The 17045-nt window shown below is 45.5% G+C and overlaps 2 protein-coding genes across 3 annotated transcripts in view; both read left to right on the top strand.

The window, feature by feature from the left end:
* RTF1 (RTF1 homolog, Paf1/RNA polymerase II complex component) overlaps positions 1-6416 on the top strand; it is a 46150-nt gene extending 39734 nt beyond the window's left edge. Inside the window, exons 10-18 of one of the 2 annotated variants that reach the window (XM_072623843.1) lie at positions 1469-1556; positions 1657-1764; positions 2347-2424; positions 3121-3242; positions 3422-3479; positions 3695-3772; positions 4215-4310; positions 4888-4999; positions 5420-6416. In XM_072623843.1, the coding sequence (XP_072479944.1) occupies positions 1469-1556; positions 1657-1764; positions 2347-2424; positions 3121-3242; positions 3422-3479; positions 3695-3772; positions 4215-4310; positions 4888-4999; positions 5420-5430 (751 nt within the window). In that variant the 3' untranslated portion in view covers positions 5431-6416. The remainder of the gene's footprint in view (positions 1-1468; positions 1557-1656; positions 1765-2346; positions 2425-3120; positions 3243-3421; positions 3480-3694; positions 3773-4214; positions 4311-4887; positions 5000-5419) is intronic. The other variant, XM_072623842.1, reaches the window with a different exon arrangement.
* Positions 6417-11169: 4753 nt separating this feature from the next.
* Positions 11170-16731, top strand: LOC140514976 (carbohydrate sulfotransferase 8-like). Its single transcript, XM_072625516.1, has 4 exons — positions 11170-11357; positions 13619-13778; positions 14086-14205; positions 14875-16731. Exons 2-4 carry the CDS (start codon positions 13742-13744, stop codon positions 15699-15701), a joined length of 984 nt encoding a protein of 327 aa, XP_072481617.1. The 5' UTR covers positions 11170-11357; positions 13619-13741; the 3' UTR covers positions 15702-16731.
* The last annotated feature ends 314 nt before the right edge of the window (positions 16732-17045 follow it).

Below are 17045 nucleotides of genomic sequence, written 5' to 3' on the forward strand. Positions count from 1 at the left end.
TTGTCATCTATTGGTAGGTCATAGTCTCTGGACCTTGGTGTCTTTATCCATAAAAGGAGGGGTTGGACTTGAATGTTAGTGACCCTTCCACCTTCAAATTATCTTGCTATGCACCAAATACAGAAGTTCCCTTTGGTAACATGCCTAAACCTACCTATACCCACCATATGTCCGTCTCTCCATTTTCCTTTTGCATTGCCTGTAATTTTGATTCTTTGAAGATCGTGGTATTCCATAATTCACAGCTCTATGGTGTCGCCAGAAAAATAATAGATGTTAAAAAGAGGGATTTTTGTGTTCGGGTATATCTTGCCATCAATCTAATGATAACTGCCCTTGCACTTAATTAAATAGCTTGGTCTTCAGACACAAAGCACATATTTATTCACTTGTCTTACACTTTTCTTTTCAAATTGCTAGAACTTTCCCTTATGGCATGGCCACTAGCCTTCAGGAAACCAGGATCACCTCTTTAACATAAGACTCTGTGTGTTACAACTTTAGTGAAGATAAAAGAAAACTGTCAAGAACAGCTTCATTTCTCTGTCCTCTAGCTGTCTTTGGCTTTCTCTCTATATCTGTCTTTCTCTCTGCTCAGAAACGTATACATATATGATCATACTGGTTATTGAATGAGTGAATAAATTACAATTTATTAATGTAGTGGGGTATTGCTACACTATTAAAAATATTGTAATACTTCGATGGATCTGTGATTTTATCAAAATTATTCAATAATACAAATCATAATCCATCCATTTTTTTTTATCCTATGCAACTCTATCCATGCTCTTTTATAAATCTTCCATTGGAGGGATCCACCCAGCATGCTGAGGTACTCCCTCAATATACCTTGACATTTCGTGAATGTCAGTGGAACATGTAGACTGTCCATTAGTTGTCGTTCATTATAGCTATGTTAGCAGCTCCCCTCTTTTTTCTGGCCCTTCCTCTCTCAGACTTACAAATAGGAAAAATGTATAAAATGTTGAAATAATGCAAACCAAAGAAAGCAGAACTAGAGTAATTACATTGACTAGACCACTTCAGAACTCTGTGTAAAGATAAGAAATTAGGAGAAAATACAAAGTAAACAAGTTCTTGTTCAAGGTATTTCTTTAGTATAAGTGGTTCTTCTTTGGGCTTGATGTCAAGCATCTTTCCTCTATTTGTTGAGATGATCATTTATGATAAACGTTAAAAAAAATCTGTTTTGGATCCTACCCTCAACTGTGAGTCATTTCTCATATGGTTTCCTGGGAATCCACAAGAGAGAGAACTTCTGTCCTCTCTATTGTTCATGCCATTCAGAAGGCAGGAAGGTACCAGGAATGCTTATTCTGGATTGACTGATGGAATTTATTGAAATTTGCATTAGGGCATCACTGGTGAGAATGGTGTGTAACTGTATGGTACCTTCTGCAGTCACCATTTATAGTTTGAATAGTGCTCAATTTTCTTGTCTTAGGCATGGCAGTGACCAGCGAGTGTTCCGCCTGGAGTTTGTCTCAAACCAAGAGTTCACAGAAAGTGAATTCATGAAATGGAAAGAAGCGGTAAGTTGATAGACTTTAGGTAACTGCAGATGTAGCACAGCCCCATTTAGAGCCCTTCTTCACATTTTGTCTTTCTTTTTTTTCTGGGCGGGCTATTCAGATGTTTTCTGCTGGCATGCAGCTGCCTACCTTGGATGAAATCAACAAGAAGGAACTGTCCATTAAAGAAGCTTTGAATTACAAATTCAATGATCAAGATATTGAAGAGGTGAGAAGCTGATAACCCAGGGACTGGCAGTTCATCAGGCCGACGTCTAGTGAGGGTCAGGGTTCTGGGCTCTGCTAGGTTTTGAGGTCTGAGGCCTTTTTAGCCATTTTGTTTTCTTAATGAGTGGGGAAGAAGATTCAAGAAGAAAGTCATAGACAGAGGGTTCGGGGGGTTGAGTGCCTGTTTGCCATGACTTGGTGCTTCAACAGTTTTCCTTCTCCAAAGCGTTTTGCTGAAGTTCATTCTCCATCTTCTGCTCCCTAGAGTTCTGTGGATGTTCTCTTTGTGTTCTTTAGTTTCTGTAGTTTTCTCCTAGGCAGCAGCTAGCATTACAGTCCTAGACCCACAAGCTGCTGCAGAGCTTATTGGTATATACTCCTTTTTCAGACTGTCCCTGAAACTTCTCCATAGTTCAGTCAGCACCAACCTATCCCTTGGAACGAACTCTTTCTGTGGGGCCTGGCTCAGCCCTAGGAAGAGAAGCTGCTTCCAGAAAGGACTTTGTTTATCTCATCTGCAAAGATATTTTTAAAATAACAAGACTCTTACCTCATTCCTGATGTCTCCTCCTCTCCGGTACAGATTGTAAAAGAAAAAGAGAGATTCAGAAAAGCTCCACCCAACTATGCCATGAAAAAAACGCAGCTTCTGAAGGAAAAGGTAAGGGATAGTTCTTAGACTGGGCTTTGGGCTCCCAGTGATGCTTTATTAAGGTGATAGGGAGACTGAAACTGCTGGTGTTTTGTGGAGTGAGTGACTTGGGAAAGGCTCTGAACTCACTTGCTCATCACTTAGCCTACCCTGATTGCAAATGTAGGTTCTTGGTCCTTTTCACTTTCACAAACTAATCAAGATTTTTTTTTTCAAATGTGTTTCTTCTGTTTTGCTCTCCATTGAAATTCCGTACTCTCAAGTTTCATGCCTATAAAACCAACCCCTGAACCAGCAGGAAGTAATGCTGATCATTAGATCTGGCAACATAAGTGGTATTGCTGAGCTGGGATCGATTGGATTTTCTTTATATTTCCCAGTGGTAACATTAAAATCCTATGTATCTCTTGCTGGCATATTTCATCCTTCTTAAGAATTGGCTATAGGGATGTTGTTAACCATCTTGATCACTAGGTGGCCCTGAGGAGCCAAGCAAATAGGTAGGGAGTTTCATCATATTATAATAAAATAATACTTTGAATTTTAACAAACTTTTTCAGAGTACTTCCACTTGTGATTTTTATCTTGAGAACACCTGTCCTCCAATAGGGATCGTTATCTCGACTATTGTGCCTAGAGTAAAAGAATGTCATTCATAACCTTCCATAAACGAAGACTGTCAAATAGATGGCTTTGTGTTTGCAGGCCATGGCAGAAGACTTGGGAGACCAAGACAAGGCAAAACAAATCCAAGACCAATTGAATGAGCTAGAGGAGAGGGCAGAGGCCCTAGATCGGCAACGAACAAAGAACATTTCTGCCATCAGGTGAGTTCATGAATTAGTTGCTTCCTTCCCATGGTCCCTTGGACCTTTGAGCCCAGAATGGAATCATTGAGATAATAATGTCCTCCTTCTCCTGCACATCCCCTGAGCTACTGCTTTCTGGTTCCTTTTTTTGAATCTGACACTTGCCTCTTACTCATTATATTCTGTTTTCTCCACAGTTACATCAACCAACGAAATCGGGAATGGAACATTGTTGAGTCTGAGAAAGCCCTTGTGGTGAGTGTGGCTGAGATAATGAATTTTATTTTTTTTTACGCAGGTTCTTTTTGTCTCCTCTGTATCACTAAATACATTGAGTTGTGAAGTTCAGGAAAATGGGAACCTTGGACACTGGGGAATGTAACTGATATTTCTGACTCATCTCAAACCAACATGAACTTCCTGTGGATAACAAGGGCAGGTAACCAGTGATTCCTTGTTCTCTGTTTCAGGCTGAAAGTCACAACATGAAAAATCAGCAGATGGACCCCTTCACCAGGCGGCAGTGCAAGCCAACCATTGTCTCCAATGTAAGTATAGGAGTCTGAGCCAGAGAAAGCCTTTCTCAGGGCCTGAGCACACCTCGGAGATTAAGGGAGAGATGGCTAGCATTGGCTTTCCTTGGGCTCAGGATCCTTGCACTTTCTAATATCTCTTAAACCAAGGCCTCTGAAAGTGTCATAGAAGCAACAGAGGGGGGATACCTTTTCTGGTGGTTAGTGTGGATTTCTCCCCTGTCCCAGAACTAGAATGACAGCATAGGTTCTGGAAATTCTGTGGATTCAATTACTTAGAACCTGACAGAATGGGTTTTTGACAAAACCAGTGATTCCTGCTGTTTTCTTCCATTGAGGGAAATGCCAGGATGTTGGTGGTGGATCGTTTAGGAAACGGAGCTTAAAAAGGGGCAATCTTTCTGGCAGTTGGAGTTAGTGCCAAAGAGCCTTAAATACCGTTTATTTTTGTTCTCAGTCCAGAGACCCTGCGGTTCAAGCTGCCATCCTGGCTCAGCTGAATGCAAAGTATGGCTCTGGTGCGTTACCAGATGCTCCAAAGGAGATGAGCAAGGCAAGTACCACCCAAAGTGGCCTTCGGAGCCAAGCAGCTAGCTTATATGAATACATTTTTCCCTGGTTCATCATGTCAGTCACTACGTGAGGAAAAGTCACTCTTGTTGAAGCTAAAAATTTGCCCTCCTACCCATTGTTTATGAAGTTAATAAGTAACCTCTCTATCTACTCAATTAGGAAGAAACTGTCTAATTAAAAGCAGCTTTTCTGCTTGAGTACCAGTAAGAATAAAGTCTTGTAAAGTATGTTTTTCACTTGCATTCTCAGTGTAGCCATCCAGATTGAAGGGGGACCCTCTCATGAGACAATTGAAACCCCAAATGTTGAGATGAAGATATTTATAGTACTCATGTGCCTCCTTTTGGGCTTTGGGGAAGTGACTTTCATGTCCCTGTCTCTAAATGCTCTCCTTTGAGAATGGGCAGCTCTCTGGGCAAGCGTGGTTAAGCAGCTTCTCCTCAGTGCTGGAGTTAGAGAGAAGAATCATTCCCAGAAACTGCTGCTTTCCTTCTTGCCAGGGGTTCTCAGTTTTTCTTGAACCCTGTTCGATCTTCAGACATTTGTCTCCATTACAGGGTCAAGGGAAGGACAAAGACATCAACTCTAAGTCAGCCAGTGACCTCTCAGAGGACCTGTTCAAAGTGCATGACTTCGATGTGAAGATTGACTTGCAAGTTCCCAGTTCAGGTAGGCCAGGGTGATGGGCCTGGAGATGGGGGCCCCGGGGGCTTACAGAAGACCTGTATATGGGTACGAGGTTTTGAATGGGTGCTAGTGGCATTCAGAAGGCAGTATAGTATACTTTTCAAGACAGTGATCTGAGACAATTCCAAAGGACCCTTGATAAAAAAAATGTTCTCTCCCCCAGAGAGGGAAGGGACTGACACTGGATGAAGACTGGAGCATACTTTTGTTTACTCTATTTTTATTATTTTATTTTGTTTGTGTTTTCTTTTGCAACTTGGATTTATGTTCTGCATGATCTCACATGTATACATAATCCAAATCAAAGTGCTTGACTTCTCGCAGGAGGAGGGATGGAAGGGGGAGGATTTGGAACTCAAAGCTTAAAAAAATGTTTTAAAATTTTTTTCACCATGTAATTAGGAAATATGTAACAAAGAAAAACTAAAGAAAAAAAGAAAGCTTCCCCATCACTGAAAATTCCCATGATATTCTCCACACAGAATCAAAGACGCTGGCTATCACCTCAAAGGCTCCTCCAGCCAAGGACGGTGCTCCCAGAAGGTCTCTGAACTTAGAAGATTATAAGAAACGGCGAGGACTTATTTGAGCAAGCCCAGCCTGCTGCTCCTGACCCTGCATGCGCCACAATGATGTTCCTCTTCCCTTCTCCCTTGGTTTGCCCTCTTTGGGCTGGAGCAGCAGGGGTGCTGGGAAGAGACTCTTTAAACTGCCAGTCATCTGTAACATAAAACCATTTACTGTATAGATCTCCCTCATCCGCCCACTCTCCTTCCCCTCTTGCTGCCCCACACCTGTGTGGATTCGAGTCTCTTGGGTTTTATCCATGTCTTTCAGTTTGCATTTTACTTTTTATTTTGTCATCACCACAGTCCATTGGGCCACTCTGCCTACATTCAGTATTATAGCAGAGTCAGGATTCCTGCCAGAGCCTGTGGGTGGCAGCAGCAGCAACCCTGGGCAAGCTTCTCCCTGTACCACGTTGGGCATGGCCATCAAGCTTCAGCACCTGTCCCATGTTCACAGGGATGGGGACTGGTCACCTACAGTCTTCCTTCTCTACATCTTTCTCCTCTTTCTCCACCTGTGCAGAAGGGAGTTTTTGAAAACTGGTTTAGTTTCCCAAAGTGTACATTTTAAGAGGGAGGTGTGTATGTGTGTGTGTATGTATGTATGTATGTGTGTGTGTGTGTATGTGTGTGCATATGTGTGTATACATGAGTGTGTGTATGTGTGTGTGTGGATTTTTTCCAGGTGTTTTTTTATCATTTTTAAGATGCAGTACTCTTTGTATCAGTCTGTTATGGTTCTCTACGGCTGTTTCAAATTTCTATCAGCTGTATTTGAGCATCTGAAACTAAAAGAAAGAAACTTATTAAATGTGATTCTTCTTATTAAACAGGCCTGGCTACTATAGCTGTGTGACTCCCTCCCTGATTCCCTGTCACCTCTATGAACTCTGAAAAACTCCCTAGTAAAGTCTCTACCCAGTGGATGGGGAGGGGTTGAGGGTGGGGGCGACAGTCCAGAGCCAGGGTTCAAGGGAGGGCAGTGAGACTTAAGTCCTCACTGATCCACAGAGGCAGAAAGTGGCTTCTCGGCTACAGTGTGGAGCCTCTGCCCTCGGCCCCATGCACATGTCTGCTCTTTCTATGCCCTATAACCTTATGCTCCTAGAAATTGTTTCGCTTTTTGAGCAATTCTAAAGTTAGCTTTTTTTAAAAAAGAAAAAAAAAAGAGAAATTGTTTAACGTGAGTGGAAAGGACATAAAAGGCAAATTGAAAGTTACAAGCATGTGCAGTTGTGTGTGTGCATATATATATACATAAATGATATATATCCGATGTACACATGTGCACATGTATGTGTGTATACGATATATATCACATACATGTGTGTGTATATCTTTATATAGTTGGTGCAGCTAATGTAATGCCAGCACAAAGGTGTGTTTGTGTGCGTGTGTGTGTCTTTATGGAATGTTTGAAAGGAGATAAGCCGACTGCTTGATAATCATTCTCAGGTGTAAAGCTCCAAATGTAAATAAAAGTGACGTTTAACAAATCTTTTCAGAACAAAGTACAGCTAAATATACTAAACCAAGAACTAAGCTAAAGGAACAACTGAGGGCCTGATTTCTTTGGAGGGAAGGGGAACTGGATGTTCTGTGCTGCACCTCTCTAGTTCCTGATGGACAGCAGGGAGTTGGGGGAAGGGGGAGATGAAGAAAAGATCAGGGATAAGTTGTATTTAATCTTAGAAATTAAATGGATAGCTTTCCTGAGTTTATCAGATCCTCAGTGTTGTTTTAACTTAGTTTACATTTTTCCTTTAAAAAAAAAAACCAGAGGATATTTTAAAGAAAGAGTCCATTGTGATGGTGTGAAATCAGCGAATGGACTGTAAAACAGGGCTGCAGCAGCTGCAGCTCTACTCTATTGTGTGAAGGAAAATTGATGGGCTTATTAAAAAAATTTTTTTAAAAACTTATTTACTTGAATAGTCCATTGACTGAAAACCCACCCTTTGTGGACTATTGTGTAAATATGGAATCACAGACTGTTAAACATTTTCTGGACTCTGTGCCTGAGTCACTGAGGCCACCAGGGCCTCTCATCTAACTATGTACTTGGACTTTTTTATTTTTGTTTTTAAAAGAAGTGAATTTACAGAATCAGCCAGAATTGCTGGAGTCACTTTGATCCACCATGTAGATCTGTATTTAGCAACATTTGGATTTGGAGAAGTGCGCCAATGATGTTACAGCTGTGTAATAAAATTTGTATTAAAAAGTAATTGCTATTTGCATCACAGTGTAGCTGGTTTGCCACCACCTTCCCACATACTACAGATGAAACCTTCAGCCTGAGACTATGAAGCACAGAGGGGCTCCCATTTGGACTGACTGCAATAGAGTTAGGGGGAAAAAAATCAACCAAAGAAGACTAAAGGCTGAACTTGACTCATCACCTGAATAGCCCACCTGTGGTTTGGCCTCCCTCCCCAAGACTGCTAACTCTTCTCCAGGCTCGTGCAAAGCAGGTGTATCACTTGGTTCCAAAAAACTGTCATTGTCGCAAAGCTGTAGTCTCTGGGGCTGTGCACAATTGTTTCCATGCCCAGAGTGAGAAGCAAGAGTCCGGCCCAGCTTGCACTGTGGTGCTTCCGTGATGATGGGAACATTGGCTTGAGGGGCTATTACACAAATTTTCTGTTTCTTCCAGGAAAGGTAACCCCTTCCCTTCTGTTCATATGCTGAGCTCATGATGTACAGATCTGAATGTCTGTCGGTCTTGCTTTTCCTCTTCTGACAGGTGTGGGGTGAAGCCTCGTTTCCCTTCAGAAGGGATGATTTTATTTGCTTTTGTTTGTGTGGAGTCCTGACTTGTCACTCAAACTGTACAGATATCTGTAAATAAACTTTATGCCCTGTTTTAACAAGGGGACCAGATTTAATCCGATGACTACATCCCAGATGGCAAAATCTGCCACAGAGCTGTGTCCTAAAAGCCTAAGAATTTATCTCCCTTTTCTCCTATTGCCTTACTTCCTTCTGTTCTTGGGCCAAAGATGAGGGACTCAGAAGCTTTCTCATTTCTCAAACCTTAAGCAACCTGACTTCCTAAGATCCATTGCTGTCATCCTTTCATTTCCCTCAAAACCATAAGGCAGCTAGCTGACTTGGAAAATAGTAATATCCTGCCTTAGATAGAGCAAAGGCTCTTTTCAGTAAAGTGGGAGAGAACATAACATTGCTGCTTTCTCCACCATTTGTATTTAATGGAAGTGATGCCCCCTGACCCCTTCACACCCTGAAGAAAGTCTAAGCTCTCTATTAAACTAAATTATGCTGTCTTCCACCTACTATGAGATGGATCCAGTCCCACCAGTACACTGGTTTGCAGAGCCTACATTTGAAAGAGGACAGTCCTTCCAGCCTTCAGCTCAACTAAGCACCAAGAAAACCCAGATGGGTACCAGAGTCATCACCCGTAGGCTATAGGATTATGAGTGACGTGTAGATTCAAAGGAGGTGTTAACTTGTTCCAAATCCGTTAGAGGGCAGTAGCTCTAGGACGCTATCCTATTGTAATGTGATAGTCCTTAAACAATTTTACAGAATCCACTTAGTCTGAATTCAGCCAGGGAGGGAAATTTGGACATCAGTCCTAGTGCGAGGCAACAATTAAAGTCGCCATCCATGAGTAGCAGGTGGGACCCTGCCTAAGATTGTCTCTATCTCTGTCTCAAGCTAATCTTGAGTTTAATTGATTGCATTTCTTGGGGTCAGGTTTTGTGAGAAAAAGTTTCCAGAGAGCATCCTGCCTTGGGGAAGGGAATCCTTAATCCAGCCTGATACATACGAGCTTGGGAAGCTTTGAGAACTGTCCTGTTCTTTACCACGTTGCTATAAGAAGTGCTTGGGACAATTTCCTAAGTTCCTAAAACCTTACTTTCAAACTCTTTGGAGGACTCCCTCCCTCTCCACTTAGACACACCCACAACAGCCCAAATAAGCTTATGAATATACCAGACTTTGCACTAGTTCATTCTTACCCTCTTCCCATATCATTTTTACTCCCTCAGCCCAAATAGGATAAAGAGGTCCAGACCCATCCCCCTTCTCCCTCTCCTGGAGGGACTTGGCTCAGAAATGGGCACTGCCCCTATTGGTGGGGGAGGAATCTGGCAGAGCTGGGAGCTGCAGGGTGCTTTTCCCAAGCATTGTTTGCAGCAGGGGAGCTGGAAATTGCCAAGGTCAGGTTGGACCGGATTTAACTGATTTGAGGATGGGAGAATGGGGTGAAGATGGGAAGGGAGAAAGCTCCTCAGGACCATGTAGGAAGTAGGCAGGGTCCCAAGGTTAGTAGGTCAGGTATAAACAACATGCATCCCTGCAGCTTAGACAAGAAGGGGAGACTGGTTCTAGACCAGATCCTCTGGATAGACAAGAGACAGCCTGTGTTGCAATCAAATCCAAGGGACCAAAGGTTAAGGTACCGAGAGAATATGTAAGTGCAAAAGGAAGAAAGAAGAAATAGCAAAACGAGTCAAAAATTAAAAACCCCTGGCAAGAATTCCTGTTTCTTCCATGAAGATTAGGATTCCAAGATAAGAAGATAAGGAAAGTCCTCTGATGATGAATAACCTAACATAGAGGCCCTGAGGACCTGAAGGGAGCCACAAGTGGTTGGGGAGGGGCGGGGTTGAAGGAAGAAATGTTGGGTTGAACACCTCCAAAAAGGTTAATAAATGGAAGGGACCTTGGAGGTTGTCTTTTCAGCTCTTGTTTTTACCCCTCAGTTCTAGAGAAGGAAGCAGCTTGCTCAAAGTCACAGGATACTCATAGCTATGCCTAGAACTCAGATGTGGACCTTCATTTGGTTTACTCCCACATCCCACCCCATCCCATTGACCTGGCAAAGGCCACAGGCAGGGAGTGCTTGGAAGTGAGTGGGGTCCAGGTTGAAAGGGCAAGTGCAGTGTACTGGAAAGTGCTGGAGTTGGATTCAAATGACCCATCTGGATTGTATTCCATTTGACCACTTAGTGTGTGACTTCTCTGTCACAACTTCTCTGGGCTACCGTTTCCTCATCTATAAAAGAAAAGTGTTAGGCTACAAGATCGTAGATTTGGACCTAGAATGGACCTTATAGGTTATCTGTCCCAAACCCACCCACCTCATTTTTACAGAGAGGGAAATGGAGGCCTAGACAAATTAAGTGACTTGTCAAAGGTCACAGAGGAGGGAGTTGAAAGCAGATCTCCCTACTCCACTACCTCAGGCTACCCTTTTTTGCCACTTCTATAAAAGAAATAGGCTAGATAATCTCTAAGGAGCAGCTGGACCAGTTATATCTGGGGGGCAGAGGAGGGAGAGCTCTGAGAGACAAGAAACAAATCCAAGAAGTTTCCCTTCATAACCAGATAACTTGAACTGATAAGGTTAAGGATTTGCACACTCCCCCTTCCCCTATATCTGAGAGGGCAGAGAGCCGTCACCCTGACTGGTCCCGGCAGAAGAGCCAGCTTGATGGGGAGGGGAAGCAGAGGGGCTGAACCTCTGGCTAGGGAAGGCGGTGCTCAGCCAGCTCCCAAGGCAGGGCTAGAAGGCAAGGGTGTGTCTGTCCAAAGAAAGGAGGGCTGGGATATTGTGTCCTTTGTGGATCACTGCACTCTGCGGATCTCAGGACCCCTCCCACACCTTTCTCCATACTCCCAGGGAAGGCTTTTTTGTTTTTTTGATCCCCGATCCTTTCTGCTCACTTAGCCCGATCCAAGAGTTACCTCAACTTCTCCCTTAAGAGCTTTCTGCAGCTACTCTGACATCTTTCCAGGTGAGACTTGGGAATGCTCCAGAAACTCATTCCTGGGGATACCTGAACCTAGAGCTATGACTTGGCTTTTTTTCCCCATCTGGGTCAAAACCATTTTGGGGGGAGAGGGATGGGAAAGGAGTCAGAGTACAAAATTAAACTGCCTGTGCAGCTAAGGTGGGAAAGGGGGCATTCTGTTTCCCAACCTTCATCTTCCTCTGGTCTAAAACTTCACTCCTTTACCTTCTCCTGAGTCATCTTCACCCTCAAACTTGCCATCCTCTCCTTCCTCACTCACCTTGGGGGCTGAAGACCTTGAGGACAGAAGCCAAAGCCTCTGGATGCCTCACAAAATGCCCCCTTCACAACCTCCATGTAGGTTGTTGTGTTTGTCCTTCGTTTTTGAAGACTATGACATCAGAGAAATGATGACATGACTTGCACTTGACCTTGTTCTGAGTGAAGGAGAGCTGTGCAAGGTCACCAGCCTCACTTTCTCCTCCTGAGCCATCTGGATCCAGTGACCAGATATTCATCAGGATGATAGGAGATGGCCCAGGATGCAATGGGAGACCTAGGCCTTTTTAGGTGCAGAAGCCCTGGGTCACAGCCCTCCCCCTCCCCCCCACCCTAATTATGATTCTACCTAGGCCCAAGGCTATTTTGACCTCCTTCTTACACTGCTTAGACAAAGCCACCACTGAGGAGCACCTTTACGGGAAGGGAAGTTAATTAAGCCCTTAGGCTGAAACCCAGAAGGATTAGACTTAGCCTAGCCACAACTGCAGGACTTTCTGTCCCTGAACCAATAACTAAGGCCTGAAGACAACCCCAGCAACCTGAAGGACCTGGCTGTCAAGTGGCCAAGAGGAAGGTGAAGTCCCAAGCTAGAAGCAGAGTTGAACCAGGAACCTAATTCTCCCAGGCAGAAAAAGTTCAGCCACAGCAGTGCTTTTTGTCTTCTATGGCTCAGCGTTTACTTCTCTCAGCGAGGTATGCAGGCGCTGGGGAGGAAAGTGTGCACGTGGCAGAGCTTCCCAGAAAAATGTCAGCTCCTTAGGGACAGGGATTCTTCTTCCTTTGGTCCTTATATCTCCAGCACTTAGTATGTAGTAGGTGGTTTGGTTTTTGCTTTTTATTTTCATTCTCTGGAAATCAAGAAAGGCCTGGCTGCATTCATAAATGTTTGTTGATTCATTAATCAAGGCTGGTTGGCTTGGATTGGATGGTGCATCTCCAGCTGCTGGTACTACACTTAGACTCTAGGAGGCTCTGTTCTCTCTACTCTTCCAGGGTTGTGTGTGGTCTAAAAGCTCCTTCTGTCTTCAGATTAATGGGGACAATACTGATATTTTTCAGAAAGAGTTTTATGAGAAAGAGACAGATAGAGAGGAAAGACAAAGAGGCAGAGAGAAGAGGAGGGGAGAAGAGCGAAGGGGAGAGGAGAGAAGGAAATAAAAAAGGGGGAAAAAGGAGAGGAGGGGAGGGGAGGAAAGAGGAGGGGGGAGGAAGAGAAAGATAGAGTAAGGAGAGGGGAGAGGAAGAGGACAAAGAGAATAGGAAGAGGAGAGAAAAGGGAAAGAGGAGAGAGAAGAGATAGAAAAGGGAGAGGAGAAGAGGAGGAGGAGAAGGACAGAAGGAGAGAGAGAAAGAGAAATAGAGAGAAAGAGAGAGAGAATGAACAGTATAATTTTCCAGAGTACCAGAATCTTCTGTTGTGTATTCACAGGTTGTCTTTTGGCAGCCACAATTTGAGGAGGTTGTCCCTTTTAGAATTCATCCCCCCCCCAAAAAAACCCCACTATCCAAGGACTCTACTCTCAATTCCCTCCTCCCCCCCCCCCAAATAAAGAAGGGAGCCCTCACGATAATAAACCTGTTCATAAGGGATCCTGGGTAGCTGTGTGACCCTGGTCAAGTCTGCCTCCGATTCTTCGTCTGTAAAATGCACTTACTTCTCACCTCCCAGACTTGTAAGGATAAAATGAAATGGTAGGGAAGCATTTTACAAACCTTTAAAGAGCTATATAAATACTAGCTATTAGCTATAATAAGTCTATTTTTACCCAGTCCATTATATCACATGCACAGCAAATACTGAGCCAATTTATTTGCTCCCCTCATAGCAAAAGGTTGATTAGACTGCAACTCTGCTCTGTTCCTATAGATAAGCCTTTAAATGGAAGAGTTTAATTTAGCTGTAGTTGGTGGTGGGAGGTGTGGGAAGGAGGGGTAAAAGGAGGGAGAAAGGAAAGTGACGAACTGCATCTATTCTGAGGCAGTGGACAGCTCCAGCCCTCAGAAGAAAAAAAAAGTGAAGCGTCTGGGGTCTGGACCAGTGGAGAAGCGCCTACTGGAGGCATCTGTACCAAGGCGGATTTGGAATCACAAGGGTTTGGGTTCAAATGTCAAATTCACCAGTTAGTCCCTGTGCCACCTCCGGTAAGTCTCCACCCTCTCAGTCTCAATTTCCTTATCTCTAAAATGAGGGAAATTGGACGAGATGAGGCTCTTTTCAGTTCCAAATCTTATGAACTACTCCCACCACCACCAAGAGAAACAAGCCCCTAGACGTCAGCCTAAGTTGACTGGCAGAAACTCTGGGGAGACAGTGGAGAGGAAAGGAAAGGCCTGGAGAGAAGCCTTGGAATCCCTGTGGCCCTGTGGGGGGCGGGGGGGGGGGGAGGAGAGAGAGGAAAAGGCATGGAGCTGACTCCCCATCTCTAGACCTCCTGATTTCATCCTGTAGGCTCCCCAGAGCTCCTGAAAGTCAAAATCGGCCAAGTGCCCTACAAACTGCACTGTCTTTTTGGCTTGTGTCTCCTGTTGCTCTGGATCTATTACCGCCAGTTGGAGCCCCCCGAAACTGGTAAGCAACTCAGGAATCCTTCGATGGAGGGAAACAAGGGCCAAATCAGGTGTACAGCCACATTTCTTTCTTTTCCTTTTTTTTTTGGAGGGAGATGGTGATCGTGTTGGAAATGTTCGGTAATAGAGCTTGTAAGGACATCCCTTCTTCTCTACGTAGTAGATCAACCTAGCAATCAATACTAGGGTCACGGATAAGTTAGTTAAGTGACTTGTCCATCTTTTTTTGGGTCAAAAAAGAAATTTGAACTCACACCTTCCTGACTTTACAGCAGGCTGCACTCCGATGCTTCTCCAGCAAGACTGCTCAGCTGTAAACTCCTTAAAAAGAAGGAGCCGTATCTGATTCCTGAGTTCCTTTTTCTGTAAAAGGAGAAGATTGTGGAGTGACCAAACCTCCTCCTAATAGTGATAGTAATAGCTAGTGTTGTTACAGAGCTTTAAGGCTGGCAAAACGCTTTACTCGCTTGATCATCACAACCGCCCTGAGGCGTAGGTGCTATTATTATCCACATTTTACAGATGGGGAAACTAAGGCACGGAGAGGTTTGGTTTTTTTTTTTTAATCCCTTGCTAACGACAGCATTCGAACCCAGGACTGCCGGATCCCGGCTCCTGGGCTCCCTCCGCGGCGCTCCCTGACGCCACCCCATCTTCCTTCTCCGCACAGATGCCCACAGCCCCTGGCAGCGCACGCAGCAGCTCCGGCAGGCGCAGCTGAGCGCCGCCTGCAAGAGGCATGGACTCTGGAGGTCCGGTAGCCTCCCCGTGCCCAGGCAAGTAGCCCGGCAGCTGCTGGTGGAGCCCAGCCGCCGCCTGCTGTTCTGCGAGGTGCCCAAGGCGGGCTGCTCCAACTGGAGGCGCGTGCTGCTCCTGCTCACCCTCAACCTGAGCCGCTGGGACCCGGCCGAGGTGCAGTCCGGCAGCCTGCACCGCACGCACCTCCTGCAGCGGCTCAGCTCCTTCCAGGCCCCCGAGCGCGACCTCGTGCTGAAGCGCTACACGCCCGTGCTGGTCACCCGCCACCCGCTGGAGCGCCTGGTCTCCGCCTACCGGGACAAGCTCCTGCACTCGGAGCCCTACTACGTGCGCCTAGCAGCCAGGATGCGCACGGCCGTCCGCGGGGCCCGGGAGCCGGCGCCCCAGCGCAACCTCACCTTCCCCGAGTTCGTGACCTTCGTGCTGCGGCAGCCGCCCGCCGAGCTGGACGTGCACTGGAAGCCCACCGCGCTGCTCTGCTCGCCGTGCAGGGTGCGCTACCAGGTGCTGATCCGGCACGAGAGCCTGAGCTCGGAGGCGGGGCACGCGCTGAGCTTCCTAGGAATCTCCGTCCGGGGGCTCTTCCCCTCCATCAAGGAGCACCAGCGCGAGAAGCGCACGGACGGCCAGCTCACTCGGCACTACCTTGGTCAGCTCAGCCCCGCACAGCTGAGCGGCCTCCACAGCCTCTACTTCCTTGACTTTACGCTCTTTGGGTACCATCCACTGCACCCCTGACGACCATCGTGCCCTGGATGGGAGCTGGAGGCTGCCCGACAGCAAGCCTTTATTAAGTTCCTAGGAGTTGGGGGGAGTGCAGAGATAGAATAAAACCGAACAGTACCCTGCCCTCAAGAAGCTTACAGGTACCTGGGTGTAAAGCAATAGGTAACACAGAAATGTGAACGTAAGATAAAAATGAAATAAAGAAAAAGCGAATGTCGTTGGGTCAAAACACTCAAAACTGGGGGGAGCGGGGAGGGCGGAGGGTGTGATCTGGAAAGACCTTTGTAGGAGCAGAATTCGAACCTTAACGATCCTTGAAGGAAGTCAGGGATTCAAAGAAATAAAAAGCAGGAAAGCGGGGCGAGGGGAAGGCCATTCCTCCTGAAGAAAGGCGAGGTGTCGGGAAATGGAGTGTGGTTCAAGAGGGTACCGAGAAGACGCCAGGATGGCTGGAACGTAAAGCCTGAGAGTAAAGAAGTAGGCCCCCAAGTGGACTTCGGAACCTTTCCCCTCGCTTAGGGAAATTGCTTCTCTGTGACTCAGTCAGTGAGTAACTCAGTCACATTAACAGTGGCTTGTAAATCTACTACGGGTGGGGATGGCGGTAGTTTTACAGCCACAACACCCAGGCACACACACCTTTCCTCAGCCCAAGTTATGACTCTGTGTGTTATACATACGTAAGGGAAGTTTATGTATCTTTTATTACAGGAATGCCCTCTGAGAGGAGCAGAAGGTTTCCGTCAGCTTTCTTTCTGTGTCAGCTCCTTCTTCCCTCCTTCCTTCCCTCCCTCCCTCCTACCTTTTTTCCTTCCTTCCTTCCTCCTGTCCTTCCCAAACCCTCGCTTTGGGTTACCAATTATGTCTGAGAGTCCTGCTCCTTTGGTACCTTCTCACCTGAACTTCTGCTAGGACAGCTGATTTTGCCAAAAGTTCTTTCCAGCTCCCAACTCCTTTTGGCTTCTGGGAAACTTGCACCTGAGAGAGTTGGGTTTTTTTGTTTTTTAGACTATGTCATAAGAATAAATGTTCTTGCTCTGCATCCACAGGAGTGGTGACACATTTTGTTCATCATAGGTGAGAGTGACTCAGGAACATTACTTTCAGAGAGATGGATCTCCCTGGATCAAGGCATCCTGCTATCCTGTCCTCCTTCTATCCCATTCTATATGGAGGTCCCTGGAAAACCCATGATTCTGTTTGGGATTGGAAAGGTTAAAGTATTCCAGAGAAGAGAAAAATGGGTTTCAGTGTCAGAGCCTGAGAGACATCTTTACCTCTGAAGCCAGGGAAAGGACATACTTTAGGGCTAAAGCAGAGGTTATACATCTTTTGTGTGTGTTATGGATCCTTTTG

Source organism: Notamacropus eugenii, chromosome 7 (assembly GCF_028372415.1).
Source record: "Notamacropus eugenii isolate mMacEug1 chromosome 7, mMacEug1.pri_v2, whole genome shotgun sequence".
NCBI classification, from domain to species: Eukaryota; Metazoa; Chordata; class Mammalia; order Diprotodontia; family Macropodidae; genus Notamacropus; species Notamacropus eugenii.